Source organism: Nomia melanderi, chromosome 9 (genome assembly GCF_051020985.1).
Source record: "Nomia melanderi isolate GNS246 chromosome 9, iyNomMela1, whole genome shotgun sequence".
NCBI lineage: Eukaryota > Metazoa > Arthropoda > Insecta > Hymenoptera > Halictidae > Nomia > Nomia melanderi.
In genome coordinates this window covers 8,054,211-8,073,674 of record NC_135007.1, presented here as the reverse complement: position 1 = coordinate 8,073,674, position 19,464 = coordinate 8,054,211, and the positions used below count along the sequence as shown (strand labels likewise).

Genomic DNA, 19,464 nt, shown 5'->3' with positions numbered 1-19,464 from the left:
TAAATCTAGTCTAAGACAATCATAAAATTTCTATTTTCTCTCATTGGAAAACGCTCGCTATAAATATTTGGCTTTGAACTTTAATATACCTGATATAACATTGAATAATATGTACTGGCACGTGTAGCCACATAGTTACCTAGAATATAGAAACTACTGCAGTTACAATGTTTTCACATTGATCCTTTGAAACACATTATTAGCATAGAATGCATAATGTAATAATGAATTAATTATTAATATATTTATGTTAGTGTGTAGTCTGCTCATCGCGTTGCCAAGGCACACGCTTGATCCCCATTATCCGCGCAGGAAAAACTCACAAACGAACCTCTTCTTATCTACTCATCACCGAATGTCTTCCATCTAAGTCCGCTGCTAGGTGCTTCACAATGGCAAGGACCATTGTCTAGAAGCAGAAGTAGTTGAGCTGTCAAGCTAGCTAAAGGGCTATTGCCACCACATCGTTGGAATTGCCCGCGGCTCTATCTCCAGTCGCCTCGCCCCCGTTGTCACTCCGCTACGCTATTACGTTTGAAAGACAGAACGCGCAAACCTACAGACGTACTGGCACAACGTAGACACGAAGTCGTGCCTAACGTGTTGTTCACACTCGGATATGTGAGAATGGTTAACATGTCCGCGTAAATCTAGCTGGTGAAGTTTTGGAGTCCAAAACATGAGTGTAAAAAGCAACATGGCTGGATATGTTGCTGGAAATAATTCTTCGACACTGACATTAGTATTTTCCAAATATATATGAATTTTATAAATCGAAAGTATGTTTATGTCAATGAATTATTAGTTCTTAATCGAATTACAAATGATTAGGTTTAATACTTTAATATATCGAAGCTTTGAAACGGTAATACTCTATCGAGTTGTACTTTTAATATTTTTTCTTGTAAATATTTCTTTGTCTAGTTTGTTTCTAAATGTTTTATTTTAATATCCCATGGAAATATTAAGGTATAAACGACAAATTGGATGCTTACAAAAATATATTTCTCCAAATTTCTCCAAATGTGTATTAAGAAGAAACTTGGTTACTATATCAGAACTTCCGTCCCGTTGACATATTCCTGACTTCTTCTTTTTGCAATTATTAAAAAGATAACAAATATTTCATTGAGAAATTATTTAAGAAATTGATTTAGTAATACGCAAACTAAATTGTAAATTAATTAAAGTCTCGATAGGAGTATCCTCGAAGTTGCCATAAAGGAATTTCGAAAAGTCAATTTAACTGTTCGGTTGGATTAGTGCTAAGAATTAAGTAAAACGCTCGTTCGGCTTGAATCAATATCCTCCGTAGAACTAATATTCCACGCTGAATTTTCGATCATCGGAAAGGCTATAAATGTATAATCTGATAATGGGGAACAACGCAATTCACGTGCGGAGTAAATAATCCGCTGACAGAATGTATTGGCGGATCCAGGGATGTCTCCGTCGATCATCTGAAATAGAAATGCGAAATTAATACATCCTGGTGCCGAAACGTTTCTAAATATTCATGAGGCCGGTGCATTTCTGTTTAGCATCGTCACGCGCGGGGCAAGGATGCAACGACCAGTTCGCTTCATCGCACCCTGAGCATTCACACGACTGCGATCGAGCAAACCTACATGGTCGAAGAATGCGACGAGAACGACTATCACCTCGATCTCGATTCCTACAAACCGGTGCAACCGCTCCCGATCGACCATGGAGTTGCATTATTCCCCGTCGCTGCGTCGCACTCCGGAATGGATTTGCATCTTCTGCAGGTAACGCCCCACCCTGTACATTATTCGTCTCCGACCTTCAACGGCATTTCCGTAATTAGAGCGCCGCATGACTTTCTAATTTAGAAAATTGACTTTGATTCAGCACAAGTCTGCCGTGCACGAACACGTACACCCGAGTTTAGCCATTTACAACTTGTTAGTACGTCTCTGTTCGCACGCATGTTTGTACTGTAGGAAGGCTACTACCCTAGTGGCTGTGTTTGTATTTTAACGTGTATATGGATTAATCGTAATGGTTAGTAACTGAGAAGATAAATATGCGAAGTATTCATGGAAGAAAGGGATGACGAATGTAGCTACATGTTTTAATATAATTAAGAATCTGAATTAATCCATATTAATTATAATGATTTGTAACTGGAAAGATAAATATTATGTGAAATATTTTTACTATATAAAGAATATAGCTACATGTTTTAATGTAATTAAGAATATGAAACAGTGAGTTTCTGTTTCGAAGGCCACTGGTTTAAATTTACAATCCTAGATTAATGAATCGATGAAAAGATACGACATGAGAAAATTCGAACGAAAGTCATTCATCGCGTGTCAAGAATTATCAAACGATCCACGAATGGGCATTTTATTAGCACGGAGAACGAATAAACTAATATAAAGTTCCCGACAAACTGTAATCACTGCTCAGCAGTGCGCGTGCAACGCGACCGGTTAAATTGGAAACCGGCTTAAATCCCGGGTATTTGTCCGCGGCAACGTTTCTGCGTAAACAGCCGAGTTGCGAGCCTTGAAAAGAGGGGATGATGCGCATAAAGACACGACCTTACCCCCGAATGATTTAGAAATATTAATATCCCTGGGTTCAGCTATTTTCATGGTTGCGAGGCGTGGTGTGGTGCTAAGATAAAAGGCATCGTCAGTGTAGTTTTCCTTACGCTTCAAAAGGATTTCAAAGGGGCCAGCCTTACCGGCCTACCTGCCTTGAGTATATCTCATAGAAATTCACGTGGTAGCGGGGACGGGGATGGGAAAAGAGAGAGAGAGGGGGGGGGGAGGGAATGAGGCAGAAATAGAGGATGGGGGGCAGAGATCTACGAGCAAGAGGGGGTGGCAGCTAGAAATGAAAAGGATTAAAGGTGAAAGACGTCGGAAAGACGAGGGAGGATAGTCAGAAAAGCGAAAACCAGGTCATCCTTTCGATGGAAGTACCTTTTTTGTTAATTGGCCGCGTTTAACCAGCGGAGAAGGGGGAATTCCATCGTAACCGCATTTTAATATACAAGCTCGCTGGTTCGTTACAATCGATCTCTCGACGCGCGGCGCATATTTCGCGTGTGCATGAAACGCGAGATTGTTCCTTTACCCGTATACATTATTTCCCAAGTCAGTTGTAAAAGCGTTCGTGCTCTTTGATTTTCTCTCCTTTTCCCCTTCATTTGTAAGGTTACCTACACCCGAAGGGTTGTTGGATACCACGTTGGTTCTCGGTGCTCCGCGTTTACGGTTTTAAAGCACTGCGAGCAACGTTATTTGTTTGCGGGAAAACTGGATGTTCAAACAGGAAGTTTCTTTTTCGCGATACTCTTGAAAATATTTCATATTATAGTTGTTGGTATTTTTGTATTAGCTTCGTATTTTCTATAGCTTTCGAATATCGAGTTGGAAGCATAATACGGACATTCAATTGAATCTCGTAATTAAATATTTCTCTTCATCGATATAAATTGATAATTTTTTCTTATTGGGAAATGATTAACAATAAGATAATTCTTTCGAATTAAATTAAGGAACAATCGGTAAACAATTAATTCTACTTCACATATTAAATCCACCTTCGACTATCATATAAACAAGTACAATTCAAATATATATTAAATTTCAAAGAAGCATTCGTAAAGTGAATATTATGAATGGTAAAATTCACTGAAAAATGGTTCAACGCGACAGTCCCACAGTGTTTCCCGAAACGAATGAATAAATTTCATTTGCGACGCATAAAAACGCAGAATGTGGCATAAAGTAAAAGTACCGTAGTACACAGATAAAAGAAAGGGTGTTGTAGCCATAAAATGTGCAAGGGACGCCGACTGTCCGTGAATTAGCATACTCGCATTCCGACGAAGATAAATAATTTCACGTGCATACACAGGGCCCGCTTGTGCTTTCGTAAGTGTCCACACTAGCTGCACTCAGGGGAGACCGCATAAAAGCTCTTCTAAATGCATTAGAAGTTCCATCAGGCTTATAAACACGGCCGCGATGAACGTGGTCTCTCGCCGCGGCATCGCGCCGTAGTATCTACCATTTGGTGCACCGCAACCGAACAAAGATCACTGAAACGATCTTAATAGCCCATAGATTGCGATCAGCAGAATTGCCGAGCCCCGAGATTTTTCCACCGTTCAATTAGCGCTTCGATTACGGCCCCCTGTATCCTTCGAATCCTTACGAGAACGATTTAATACGCGACAATGAAAGGGGAAACTTTCCGCTGGAAATTGATACGTTTTACCACTATCCCTCCTATTTTTTCGTAAAAATAAAGTGAAGCTAACATTTACTGAAACAGTAAAATAGTAAAAAGGATAATATTGCATAAGACCCCTCGTGCACGCGATGGCGTATGCACCTGGGACGCGTTTCATCTCTGAATGGTCGAACATAAAAAAAATGTAAATTAAAATTAAATGGTATTGGATATTTCGCGCTCTTATCTCGCTACCGTAGACTCGTGCATTAGTGTAACTGAAATATGTAACTGCAGTTTTTCCTTTTCAAGGAACTTCATAAGTACTTTCAGGTGCTCTTATCGATGCGCCTTTTTTCCTCGCGAAAGAATGTTGTAATGAGTGTACATTGAAGGTTTTGTATTAGGTAATTCTATCATTTGTATGTTATAAATAATTGTTACGTATTCATTGTAGAGGGTAAAGAATTTTATGGATCAGCTCATTTAGAATTTTACGACTATAATAAAAAGAAAGAACAACGCTTTCTAGATGCATCGATGCACAAGGGTACATTAGGGTCATATGAAAGTGTGCATGGTCTTATATTATGCAATTTTATTAGATCATTTTTTCCCCTCTTCAGCCGTTTTAATGATATATCTCGCCCTAGTTGCGTGACACTTTGCACACCTTTACTAACGAAAAGTTCCAAGTTAGAATTAAGAAGAACAATGAATTTCAGAAAATTGTTCCTATATCACAGTCAATATTTACTGGTTACGCGGTAATTTATAAGAAACTTGGTTTAATCTGACTAAATAGTTTTCACATCAAAATATTTCGTAGTCATTTCTAAAAGGAAAATGCTGGTTAAAATCACATCACATACAAGTTTCAACAAAATATATTCATTTTTCTCTCGCAACTCAATCTCACGGGATAAGTACGCCAGAAATTTTAGCTTCCCAGCGCGAGCGGTGTTCGTGAGGCTAAATCTGGCGAAATGGGCCGCCACACTGCCACTTCGCTCTTAATATGTACGCTCTGCTTGAATATTATACCTTCTGTTTAAACTCATTTTGAAGCTGGTTGAATGCTTCTTTGTGCCAACTGCCGTGCGGATTAATTACCTCGAAACAGAAATGTCATAGTAAAATGACCACCGCCAACATTTCAAATTAAAATATCGACATCGCGAACCCTCCAAAAATGAACTCCCAAAGGAAGCTTCATTCCACATTTTGAATTTATTTCCGTAGTCGATATTCGTATAAGCTTTCCGATCTTCGCATATTTCGTGCTTCAATAATTCATATATGCAAAATAGCACCTGTTCCGTTCCTTTTTTAATAAATCCGCAAAGTGAATATTTATACGGAAATTCATTTTCCGCGTCCTCTTTACGCGTAATATTTGCCCCGAGGATGATCGACTGTCACGCGCGGCGCAAGAACAGAAAAATCAATTGGGATCACTTGAACAGAAAGCGCATGAAACGATCAGAAATCAGATTACCCGTTGCTCCCGCGGATTTACTTTTGGAAAGAAAGTTCTGGTGCCTTTCGTGGCCCCGTAGTCGGCCTGTGCCAGCAATTGTATCACAGAATTCAGACAGCGAGTCGAAGAGAGCAGTGGCTTAAAACGCTTTTAAGCAAATGCTCATTCAATCTTCGTGAAGCTGGTCCCCCAGCATTAGTTGCTCAAAGGCGCATTCTTCCCTGAGAGTCTTGGCTTTCGGAACAACCGGACTACGAATTAAAGAACGCGCGCGGAAGGGGCCGTAAGAAACTTTAAAAGTATCTACTTTGCAAGTTGACGGGAGCGACCGCCGCGATGTGCCTTCCCGTTTTCATACGTTCTTAATGTAACGCGAGCAAAGGGTAATGTTATGCCACCGATACCTGTTCGAGGTCACGTTACCGTCACAATGTTCTTGGGTTTCAAGAAATTAATCTTGACACTGTAACGCGATACAGAGCACCCGAGCGAGTTTGGTTTTTGCATTTTGCACGTTATAATTGGGCGAAATTAGTTTCTTGTGGATTACTCTTCCGTTTTAATTTTATTGGACAATATGAGAAAGAATGGAACATAGCTCTTTTATTTCTTGAATGATTTTCAATTTGTAAAAGTTAATTTAGGTTCCGTTTGTAATGTAATTTACATGAAATTTGTATAATAAATGTATGCGATGTATATACACTGTCTGCAAAAGTTTGGGGCCAATACATCGGTTAGAAGAAGTTCCATTTTTTGTAAACTAGTTTTATTAGAATTTGTGTGCGTGATAAAAGAGTAGAAACATATGTGTATTAGTCAAATATGAAATTATACAATGTTTATTATTTTATTTGATATATTTCACATATCAAATGGTTCTAAACTTTTGATCGGCAGTGTATATGTAGTGTGGTATAAACGTATATGTATACGGTAGTGAGAATTAAATTGACGAGATACAATTTAAGCTATAAATTAAGTTTCTGTAGATTTCTGATGAAAATTCAAACGGAGTTGCAAATTCTGCGGTCTCTAACTTTTTGAATAAATTTGGAACGAGGAAACGGCGACACTGTAATCACCTCTAATTTCACGCGCAATGCATCGTAATTCAATTGCATCAGAATTCCTGACATCGGGTGCAAGAAGTGATCGATTTGGCACGGGATGGCCCGTATGACGGTAACTTTCCCGATTTCATACGTAGCGGGCGGTTTTAGTTTCGAGCGCCGCCATATTGAAAAAGTTAAGGGAAGTTCCCGGTAGAAGTTAAATAGTACTATTAATGTCTTCGGAAAGGTACTTTTAAAATGGAGATTGTTCTACTAGTGAAATAGTCACAGTGCGAAAGTTAGCGGGACAGTAACAAATATTAACGGGCACATACGTTTCTCAAATAGATCTTTATCGTTAGATTACAAACGTTCGCGAAATTAGGGAACTTTATGACCTGCAAAATGCAGATTTTAATAATATTTGACGCTAGGTGTATCTTATTATTAACAATGAATTTCGTAATTTTACTGAACACAAATCAATCGAAAATTCGTGTGTGAGAAATTACATTACTTTGCCAACAATTATAACATTAACAGAAGTTACAGCATAAGCAAAGACATTACTCCATGTATACAGTTCGCAATTATGTTCAGTGCTCCAGCGTTTAACGTGATTTATTTGCTTTTATTACTGAGAATACTAATATACAATCCATTTATGTCATGAATAACAGATTACTTCGATATTACTGTCGCTACGTAGTGAAAGCTATGCGCGGCAGCTATATTACCAAAATAGCTTGAATAACATTATACTACGACGTAATGTAACGTATCGATTTTCGATGAGGGACTATATTTTATGCAACTTACCACACGTAAAATAGGACTAGAACACTGACTGTATTCAAGCGATTTGAATACATGACACGAGCAACAGTAAAACCGGCATCGATAAAATATCGATGACGGGGTTATAAACAGAAGCACTCAGCTGTATTCAGACCAAGAACCAAGAATAGGATATTTTACTTTATTGCTCTAAAAGATAATACATAACATCGCAGAAGATGCTTCAGCGAGATTCGAGAAGGTTTACGTCCTATTACCTCATACGTTGCCAGTCGCAATTTGGTTCACAAAAATCTGTTACCCGCATAAAATGAAAATCCAAACTAAAGGAATCACTATGAGTGAATGTTTAATCAATAATCTGAAAATGTAACCAAACTATAATTAACTCCACACTTCAATTTTATTCAGTCTTAATGAATTACTAAAACATCTACATTCACCAGAACACTCTACAACCCTCGATTCCATCAAAATTGCTACTACACAACATTGTCCAACTTATAGGCACACAATCCATTTACACCACGTTGAAAACGAATAAAGCAACGTCGAAGTCACCGTGTAGAATCCTGCGAAATAAACTCTTGAACCAATTTCGGTTTACGAGCTCGTTTAGCCGGCATCGCAGCACATGTACTACGATCCAACGGTCCCATTGACCAATTATTAATACACAGTTTTCCGTCAGGTGCTACATCACGGTACAACGTTGGTCCACTGGGACAGCGAGGGTGGCACGACGAGAACCGCTTTGATATTCGCGCGAGTCGATCGCGCTTGCGGCACGTTCGTTTGGGAGAAACCAGCATGGAGCCCGCTAAAGACGGCTCAGATAGGCAGCGGCTCATCCGGAGACTTCTCGATCTCTAACCCAGAGGACACGGTGCCAACCGGCTTACTAGCAAGGTATACAACACAACAGTCGGATTGCGCGTCCGTGACACTGGAAGAGGGATTTTTAGATCTCAGTTCCGTCAAGGAAGTTATGATCGGGTGCTGCGATCGGGACAGAGAAACAGACCTCCGAAGCATTTGCAAGAGGTACGGGCTACCGGGCTCCGACTCGTGTATCGGCCTCATGTACGGCTCAAGTCTGCCGGACAATCGACTGATGTTTCTGCTTTGCCCCCCTGCCCTCAGCAAGTGAGTAGAACAGTCAACCATTCGAATGACTCTCGAGTCGTTAACCCTCGAAAGGCGGACACTTTGCGAGGACTACATGGACATGTCCTGAAACATTCAAACTATTAGTTGTTAGAGTAGAATGTTGATTATTCGATTGAATGGGTGATTAATACGTTTTCGGAAGTTATATAGTTTGATAATGAGCAGTGTTGAATTGTTATTTATTACAGTAGAACCTCGATTATAGGATTTAATTAAGCTATTACCGTTTTATTAAGATTATATAGTAAAAAGACGTGAGCAATAACGTCTTGGATCATTCAAATTGTTAATTATTACACTAGAATTTTGATTATTCGATTTCATTGGGCGATTCATAGTTTTTTGAACTTATGTGGTGTATTGGATTATTCAAATTGTTATTTATTATTTAGTTTAATATGATCAACTGAGAACGTAAGTAGATAAGTAAATATTTAAATAGTGCCGTTCCAGGGTTAATGGGACTGTGAAACTTTATATATTTATAGGTTGTTGAGTCATTTAGAAGATTAAAGAAACGTGAGAATTTTTATAAAATTTGACACGTTTTTATTTTATTTTATATTTACTGAGATTGCTCAAATAAGAATAAAGTTCTAAACTTTGAACTTTTTACGAGCTTTTATATTTATTTAAAGTTCCGCAGTCATCATTATCGTTTGCTTGACGAGGCTTCTTACGCGATTCTATCTTATCTGAAAGAGTTTAAACTGCTCTTGGAAAGTAGACATAGGTACCCATGGTTCAAATGGGAAAGGCGTGATTGTACATAAAGAAAATAAATCTCAGACGTAAAATAAAGTTTTTTCATTTGAAACCTCGTTGTCGAGATAATCGAGCGTGAACATTTGGCCAGCACACGTGCTCTTGGCCAAATGCCTAAATACAGGCGATGCAATCGACCGGGCTTTATTCCATACGAGAAAATAAAAAATAAGTGTAAAATGATATTTGTTAATTGGAGACTTCGTTTTCTCAAAATCGTTGAACAGAGACTAATAGCAATTAAACAAATGTAAGCATGCTTGATAAATTTTCGAACAAAATAATCTGATTCCTTTGCCATTCTTTTCTAACATTTCTTATTGTACAATTTTATAACAGTATAAAGTATTCCAATAACGAGAAATCCATGAAATCTATGATTTCTGATTTTAGGGATTCTTAGTGGTACTCTAGAACCCGTCGTTTCTGAATATTCAACATTCCCTGTTGATATCAATTAGATCAGTTTCTGTGACCCGCATACTGCTGTCGATTTAATGCTTGGTGGATACGGATCCTCTACCAATTATTGATTCATGATTTGAATACCACGCAATAGGATTGATGCTATTCAACGATAGTTGTCGAAAATCGAGTTCGTAAGCCAGCTGACAGTATCTCTCCTCCGCGTTACTGGTTATCGTTCAATCAACGATTCAGCGGTATTAAGCGCTTGTCAATCGCGAAAAATTACCGATATCGGATGGATCTAATTACTGGCGGAATCAGGTTGCTGATACACCCGTGTAATTTGCACAGGCGATAGAATTTAATTACTGGCTCGCCGCTCGTTGGAAAAACTTGTCGTCGTTAATGCACGATACTTTGTGTCTGCGCGATAGAAAAAGAGAAGAGGATACTCTTTTTATCGCGAGAATCGATACCATTCGAATCTGTACATGAAAGTGGTCCAGCAAATGATGTCGTTATTGGCCGCGAGAAACAAACACTGCGCATAAAAATAAGTCCCGTTAATTAGGGGCGGGGGTAATTGGATATGTCAAGCCGAAGTTAAATATTGACACTGTGAATCATGGACGTCGCGCTAGAATTGCAACAATTAACATCCACATGCACGTGTTATGTGCAGTTAAAACATCTGCAATAAGGACGGTATAGTTTGACGTTACAATATACACTGCCGGCCGAAAGTTTGGTGCCGCTGCGGGATGGGAATCGAGAGATATTTGTTAACTCAACTCAAGCTTGAAAATACATTTCACGCGTAATGCACGTTTGTCCACGAATATGTACTATAATTTAAACATATTTTATTATTTCTTCGGTGTTTCGAAATTTTATTTTTAACGAAAGAAACTTATTGGAACGAATGATTGAGTTTTCATGTTTTGTAAATTAATCGAAGTGAAATGCATTTTTTAGATTAATAATTGAATATCATTGAGTGACAGAGTATGTACCAGGGAGTTGAAATCAAAATTAGTATCAGAGTAGCTAGATAATTTCGTTTACTGTGTTCGCGAGCTTTCAGATCCAGTTTCCTTAAAAACGGAGTTTATTTTTGTGAGATTATATTCTTTTCTTTTACTTATAGCCAAAAAATATATGTCTTATATTCACGAGATCGGTAATGACAGTTAAACTGAGAATTTTAATCTTCTGTTAAAGCGTTAAAGCGATGAGTCCTTGAAAGGAGCTGCAGCGCCAGCAATGTAGCTGCCATCGTGCAAAACTTATCGAAGAATATTTTGACATCGGCTTGACGATGATTAACAACCGGTCGTTTCAACATACAGTAGCTTTGACGCGCTAATATATTACGCTAAGTGTTTCACAACGAAATCAATCAATTTCGCCATCACGTGCGGAGTATCACTGCAAGCAAAATTGATGAAACTCATGATATTCAACGATGAATATATTACCTTCCAAGTATCCCTGAACATATTAAATTGTTCATTAAATTGTTCAAAATATCTTTAGGAACACAATGCGCAGTCGGCATCTTTTATAGAACAGTTCTTTTATTGCTGTTCTATCGAGAGATCCTCAAAGCGCTGCTTACCCAAGATTCCAGCGATCTTTCGTGTAGGCAGTTTTGATATATTATGCTCAGTTAGAATTCTTAACGAATGACGATGCACTTCTGGAAGGCGTCACACGGAATAATTAAGAGTCACTTGTTGATTCAGTGACAATCTACATTCGTAATGGTCGTGCCTCCTCGAGCTTTCGATGATGAAAATTATACGAAGATTGTTATCGCGCGGACGAATATCATCTCACCGATGCCATTTGCTTCAGAATTTGGTACATGGGTCTCTGCTGGATTTTACGAGGCCTGAAACGACAGCAGCAATTAACGGACCGTAGATCCCGATGGTTAAAAGAGAAGTATCTCCAACTTTATTTCGAGGAAGGCTGCCTGGAGCCGATGACCGCGGACGCCATTAGAGCTTTCGGCGGCCGTGATTGGTCTGCAACCGAAACGATCGGTACACTTTCGCCAACGAGTAGCACACTGCGGAAACGAAAAACAAAGAAAACGAAATCCATTAGCAATATTCATGCGTTAACAAAGGTTTGTAAATTATATCTTTGTCGATATTAATTCTTATATATGAAAAGGAAAATATTCATTCAATATTTACATGTGCAATTAATATCTTCCTTTGAGAAATCTTATATCCTATCTCTTTCGTTGCATTCTAATTTACTTCATTTTAAATAATATTTAAATTTATGTATTCACTTGATTCTTTATCTCTATTTGAACTGATTTTAATATTACCTTAGTGAGAATTAAAAATATAATTATCTTAATAAAAATTTATATGTTTTTAATGATAAGATTAGTCAGTTTGTTTCAACATTTAACCCATTTGCATGATGAGGGAGTATGAGAAAGAAGGCCTTTATTACTAAATTTAAACAAAATTTTGTTTAAGTAGAAAAATTATAGCAAGTAAAAAGAATTAGTGGTAATCAGAATTATTGTTTTTATTTCCGATAACACTCTTCATTTTTATTTTCTAGCTAACAGAAAATATAACGTGACACTCATTTCTCTTGTGATAATGACCAACAAAATGGAGCGTATATATACGATGTTAATGCAAATGGACTAACTTCTATTCCTTTTTTGTTGTTTGATATGTGTTGTTGGCTACTTAGCATTATGTTATACGCGACTCGTTGTTTAAAACAGGATTTGAGCCTAAAACAGTATGAGACCTCGTCCTCGGACAGTGGCTTATCAGCCACCCCACTTCGCCAGATTACGGGCAGCAGAGAAAGCCTGACGAGAATCATACCAGCATCCCCACGGTCTAGCAGAGATCGAATACTCCCGCGCAGTCCGCCTGGTTCATACCAACGAACTATAACTTCTAACTTACCTTACTCCGGCTTTCACAGGTAAATATCCCTGTTCCCCTTAAATAATTCTTATACCATGGATTTCTTACATCTATAATAACCGCAATTCTCAGTTCCATTTTACAATTTGTAATTCAATGAATTCGAAGAAGTACCAAAAGATCATTCACCGAACAACGAGAAACTATTAATAAATTCGTTAATAACAATACAAAATCTAAATATAAAGCCAATAAGCCATATCCAGTAACGCGATCTATTAATTTCTTGAAGACATTATCTGAAAGAAAATGATTAACATTACGCAGCAACCGTATTCAAATTTGAATCAATTCAATAAAATATAACTTTCGATTGCAATCAAATATAATGTATAATAAAGATACATAGAGAGGTTGAGTCATTCAACCTTGCCACCCGAGTTCGCTTATAAACCATTTATCACATAGGAAAAAAATGCTTCAGACGAAAGCTATTTAATATCAATCATTTCAACCGTATTTTCGTCGACCCTCTGTTAATGCCAAACAACTGTTCCCTCGAACATTGTTTTACCTAAAAGATAAATATCGGTGGCACGATTAAACGACTCACCCTCTATATCAACGGTGAAATAATGAAACATCTAATAACAGCTGTTCGTAAACGGGAAAAACTAATGACACCCGTTTCATTTCCAAATGAATCCGCGTAGCCTGTTATGCGTCGACAGGGACAGGGATAAGAATGGGTCCGGCATGTCAGGTGGATTGGAGACACCTTTCCAAGTGAAAGCACGCACAAGTTCCATAATGAACGATACCCAGTTAAACTTCGTCGAATTCGTCGCACTGTTTCGCTCATTCAGCCTAAGAGCCCGAAAGGATTTGCGCGACCTATTTGGCCAATTGGCGATCACCTGTCGCAGCCAGAGCGACGGTTCTTTGGGCGACTTCAATATACGGCCGACCGTGCTACGACAGACCAGTGACGCAACGCCTCAACGAATCGGTTGGTTTCCATGTAATTCTCTAACCCCCACGCCGCGCTCGTGTTTTCGGCGACCTTTCTCCGTGTTAGCCCGCGTCGGGACACGTCCGAGTCCTTGACACCGGGTCCCGTATCTGGGACAAACGCTGCGTTTTGCATGCGGAGGTCAGCGAGAGATACGGATCCGTGTAAGCGATAAGTACACCGCGGATATTTATATTTTAACTTCGCTAAAAGTCATTCTAAAGAAGCTTTAATACAGTTTAATATCAAAGATTAAACTCATTGCGATAGGGTATCGCTCTAGTACAAAGATCAAAAGTATGATTCTTTTGTAATAGATTAATGTTTGAAATTGTGATGTGTATAAACGTAGGTCACTATAGAAAATGATTGTATAAAATGTTTCATTTGCGTTGTGAAGATTGGTTTATTTGAAATTTCGTTATTGAACCTGTGAATAAGTTCTTTCGAATAATCATTGTTACGAAAATAAACTCTTTGTATAACGGTTTTAGATTCGATCAAAAATTATGGAAATCAATTTCTTTCTGATATATTAATGGAGGGGTTATATTTGGAAACATAAATGTTTATAATTATTCATTTCATAAAGCAATCCTGTTCGATGAGATATTTGTCCCTTTTGCTTGCGAATGCGCATTAGAGTGCTCAAATTCGCTTTGTAGAATTATATAATAGGCAGTGTTGAACAACAATTTTTAAATACAATACCGTTGAATTTAAGTGTAGAATTCTAGGAGATACAATTGTATTTTTCATATTAGTAAACAGGATAAAATAAATGCATAGTGAATAATAAACTCGTGAAATGCACGTGATAAAATCCAGCTAAAAGTAACTTGGATCGCAGTATTATTAAGAATAACAAAAGTGAAATGTTTCAATAGGTCTCCTGACGCGGAACAATTCTATCGACTGTCACGAATACAAAACCAGCCGCAATCTGCAGAAGAAACAAGTTTTCGATGCAGTGGCAGCCGCCAGTATTGTCAACAATTGTTCCGGCGTTGATACATCGAAATCACAGGTCATCACGTTGGCAACGTTCACGAAATTTTTGGAATCACGGCAACAGGAGAAGTTAACGGACGAGGAAGTCAAGGCGTTGGTTAAGGTATGAGAAATTTCGCTTCACTGAATTCCATGAGTGTAATTATTAAAATATAATTCATAGACTGAATATTTTTCGTAGTTTTGTTTATTTCTCGGTAGAAACACAGCCGATTGCGCGTGAAACGCTATAGTACAATTTGTTGTTTCTCGGAAACCGAATCGTGAGCAGAAAGCTGAAATGAATCAAAAGTTCTTACCTACGAAGCGCGAAACTCTTTGCACTCGAACTGCATCGCGAAGTACTTTAAGTGAAAAACTTTCATGAAAGGGTTTGGAAAATGTACCAATCAGTTTCTTTAAGATCGCGTCGTAAAACGATTTCCGGTACACCGGGCGAGAAATACAGCCTGCTAAGAGCACGCTTCAAACCTGTGCGCGGATTTCATAAGTGACCCAAGTGAATATTTTTCTTAAAATTCCTGCTCAATTGCTGTGATATAAAAAGCGTACGTTTGCCATTTCCCTCGATAAATCTTTTATCCGACTTCACGATAAATTTGAATAAAACATTTCATAACAAAATGAATTTTAAATAAACCCTACATCAAACAGTATCGACATTTATAATTTTAACTCTTTGCCTTACAATAACGTGTTAGACTCGTGGTGAAGATGTTGAACAGAATTTAAGAGACACAAATATTATTGAATTCTTGTCAGTTGAAATTAAATATTGTTCTTCTATTATCAATTATTATAGTTTAAAATAAACATAAACATGTAAAATGCCAAGAATTTTCGTCTCTTTTCAATAGATTAACAAACTAGGTGTATAGATCATAATTGAGAAACAAATCGTAGGAAAAAGGGTTAAATAAAATTTCTGCAAATATATAATTTAAAATTTTTATCTTTTCATTAGACAGCACTTTGTTCAGTCTGACGGTATCTGTTTCGATTAATTTAAATGCCACCTGTCTAAAGTGCTAAATGCAACATGTCCATTGGTGTACTTAGAAATTAGGGACGTTTACCAATGATGCGTCTTCGCTATTAAAACGGAGTTGTGCAACCGTATTTCAATACGCGCAGGAGACGATAGGGGATAGCACAATCAACCAGAACGATTTGCTCTGATTCCAGCGACACGAACCGGACCCAGCGCTGCGTACACAATGGAGTTTGTCTTTCGAGGGCTTTGCACGGTACATGATGGACAAGGACAATTATGCTTTCCCAAACGAGTACGCGACACCGTCCGAGATTGAAATGCAACAGCCATTGTCCCAGTATTACATCGCTAGCTCGCATAACACTTATCTGACCGGCCATCAACTTAAAGGGGAATCTTCGGTGCAACTTTATTCTCAAGTTAGTAAAATTTCTCGTACATCTATTCATGCATGCAATCCTAAATAGTTTTCTATCAAGCCAATGCTTGATTTTCTAGAAATGACTGATAAAGTCTAGAATAATTGTTTAAAAATTATAACAATGTATTCAATACCGAAGCAATCATCGTTTTCAATAAAACAGAATATTATAAATATTAAATTATAAAATTGAAATTTAATGGTTTATCATACAAGGCCAAACAAAATTGTTTACTGTATACTCTAAAATTTTAGTATAAAGATGTAGTTGATTAACTACATGCTCCAGTCATCGATGATTGGAGCTTTCAAAATGCTTGAAAAAAATTCCAGGAAGGAAACTGATGTCAAACAATTAAATAATAGTGGAACTCAAGAACTATGATACCAAATTATTAATAATCGATTCCAATAACATTTGCCTTCGTTTCGAAGGATCACGTAATATTATACTAACCGCTAAAAATTCTCGTGGCAATCAAGGTGTTAAATAAATAATGCCTTGCAACTCGGGTCAAAACGACCCATTCCTGATTTTTTTTGCAATTATTAAATAGATAACAGACTTCTCTGAGTAACTATTAAAGAAATTGATTTACCAATATGCAAATTGAATTATAAATCAATCGAAGTCCCGATAGATGCTCTCTTGAAGTTTCCATAGAGAAATTTCAAAAAGTCAATTTAACTGCTCGGTAGTTATAAAAAGATATTCACCGAGAAATCATAATTTTGGCAAAGACAATGAAAAGCGTATATTTTAATATCGTCCTACGATGAAGGAGGAGACGTAAAACTAGGTCCTTCCTGTGTATTTATTTATTATGCAAAGAACCGCTTGGCATGCGTTGAAGTAATTTCAGTCGTCCGTGCTTCCAGAAGTATGAACGGCGGAAAGTTTTCCCGTAATGCGGAAACTTCTACGGCAGTTTCCGTATGCGTCGTAGAATGCACCACGTGACAGTAAATTCGCTTCGCAGGTACTGCTGACGGGGTGTCGTTGTGTAGAACTCGATTGCTGGGACGGCGATGATGGGTCTCCAGTTATTTACCATGGGCACACCTTCACCACCAAGATACCATTTCGCTCGGTCGTAGAAGCAATTGACAGAAGTGCTTTTGTCAGTTCCCCATATCCTGTGATTCTCTCCATCGAGAATCATTGCTCCCAGAGTCAACAAGCTCGGATGGCCCAAATCTTTCAAGTACGTTATCGACAGCCAGTCCGCCCACAGATTCCGTAAATTGTGTCTTGCCCGGAAGATCGTTTTCTAGAGAAAGGATTTTCTTCCGCTTTGCCGGAAACATGAATATTCACATTTATGTTAACGTTGCATTTGTAACATAAAATCTTTTAATTTATCAATTTCACTCGTTTACGCGGAATTGTTACAAGGGCTGATGAATATAAATATTGAAATATTTCTTGTACAAATGCACTATTACTAGAAATTAAGAAAATTGCTTTTACTTTAATATTCATATATAGCTGTATCAGTTTCGTGAAATTTTCCATCCAGAAATCGAACATACTCTTGTAATTGCAAGCGATATTTGAAATTTCGTTTCTGACGGAAGAGTACAGTCGGATGAAATTGTATTGCTTTTTGTTTCAGTCGGTTTTCGGTGACAAGCTCGTAACAAAATTCCTGTTTGAGACGGATTTCAGCGATGATCCCCAGCTACCTTCGCCGTCGCAGTTGCGACACCGAATATTGATCAAAAACAAGAAACTGATAGTGGATCCTGCCGGTCCTCTGCCACACGCTCCCTTGGGTCACCGCGGAAAGATGCTGTCCGATCGTGCATCATCTATGAAGCAGATGCGTACTGACGTAAGCGCTGCTTCCGTCGTTGAATATTTCAGCGAGGACGATGACGACGAAGATGACGACGACGAGGATGACAATATCGACGGTAAAGCAATTTCATTTCAAACGTTCCTAAATGTATCCAAATTAATTTGCATTTCATACAATAAAGGAAAATTCTGAATATATTATATCTGTGAATAATTTATTGAAACAATTTGCATCCGCCTTTTTAATTTACGAATAAATGTTTAATTTCCTGTGTAATTACTTCTCAACATTTTCCCGTTTGACATAATAATTTGAATCTGAGTAATAATCTCAGATTAATACAATTCGAAGTGGAAAGTTTAATCGCGATCCGACACAATCCTGGGAAGCATTAAACTCGGGGTGCCTAATCTTTTTCAAGCCATGGATTAACCTAAATACTGGGAACATGAAATTGCTCATCATTTCTATTGCAGTTGTGTCAATTCTTCGATTGATTGCCGCGTAAATGTTTAAAATGTTCGAGACAATTACTCGCCGGTGATAGTGTGTTTAAACGAATTGATTCTGTTAAATTTTTAGTAAAGCTTAACAAATTCAATAACAATCTATATTACACACATATAAAGTGTAAACGTTCTTTTGTAATTCATAAATTACTTTCTTGCTGATTTACGAACATTTCTTTTTAAATTTAACTTTAGTCAGTCAAACTTTGTGTCGAATTATTCTAATAATTCGTTCGTAGTGCTATATTATTAATTACTCTAATAATCCTTTCATATTACTCTAATATTAATTATTCTACAAATTCTTTGTTATTACTCTAATATTAATTATCTTAATAATCCTTTAGTATATTATAATCGATTGTTTAATGTATAACAAAGTTAATACGAAACTTTCGATTTCAGATAACTCGATCTCCAGTTACGAAAGATACTTGGGTGGAACGCAGGTATCTCATAGTAGATTAAAGTCAGATTCCGCGGTCGACGACAAGTCTCAGAAGCAAAGTAGCCAAATTGCTAAGGAACTTTCGGACTTGGTAATATACTTGCAAGCCATCAAATTCCGTGGATTAAACACGACGCCGGGAACCACAGCAATCGGAAAAGCGCGTCACCAACCACACACAGGACCCGTGCAGAGGCATAGTATCGCTGGCATAGGAACGACTAGCATACCTGGCACTTCTGGATCACCGCAGTCGCTGTCAACGTCGGCTTCACTTGCAAGCGGTAGCAGTAATATCGACAATCTCTTCAGGTTCGTTATATACACTGATAACTTCATTTGCAGATTTTATACATCTACCGCACAATTTTCTAAAAGGCAGTAATATAAACAGTTGAACAAATTTTAATGAGATTCTTACTTTACTTTAAACGTCGTAGAAGTATTCGTTATCAAGAAAATTT

General features: G+C 37.7%; 1 protein-coding gene across 8 annotated transcripts in view; it reads left to right on the top strand.

The window, feature by feature from the left end:
* Window positions 1-19,464, top strand: part of LOC116427826 (1-phosphatidylinositol 4,5-bisphosphate phosphodiesterase epsilon-1) — a 115,101-nt gene that overhangs the window by 82,638 nt on the left and 12,999 nt on the right. For all 8 annotated transcript variants that reach the window (XM_076370967.1, XM_076370973.1, XM_076370970.1 and 5 more), the window contains 10 exons: window positions 1,542-1,769; window positions 8,240-8,694; window positions 11,749-12,025; window positions 12,653-12,861; window positions 13,517-13,812; window positions 14,703-14,929; window positions 16,012-16,239; window positions 17,222-17,446; window positions 17,858-18,158; window positions 18,958-19,312. In XM_076370967.1, the coding sequence (XP_076227082.1) occupies window positions 1,542-1,769; window positions 8,240-8,694; window positions 11,749-12,025; window positions 12,653-12,861; window positions 13,517-13,812; window positions 14,703-14,929; window positions 16,012-16,239; window positions 17,222-17,446; window positions 17,858-18,158; window positions 18,958-19,312 (2,801 nt within the window). The remainder of the gene's footprint in view (window positions 1-1,541; window positions 1,770-8,239; window positions 8,695-11,748; window positions 12,026-12,652; window positions 12,862-13,516; window positions 13,813-14,702; window positions 14,930-16,011; window positions 16,240-17,221; window positions 17,447-17,857; window positions 18,159-18,957; window positions 19,313-19,464) is intronic.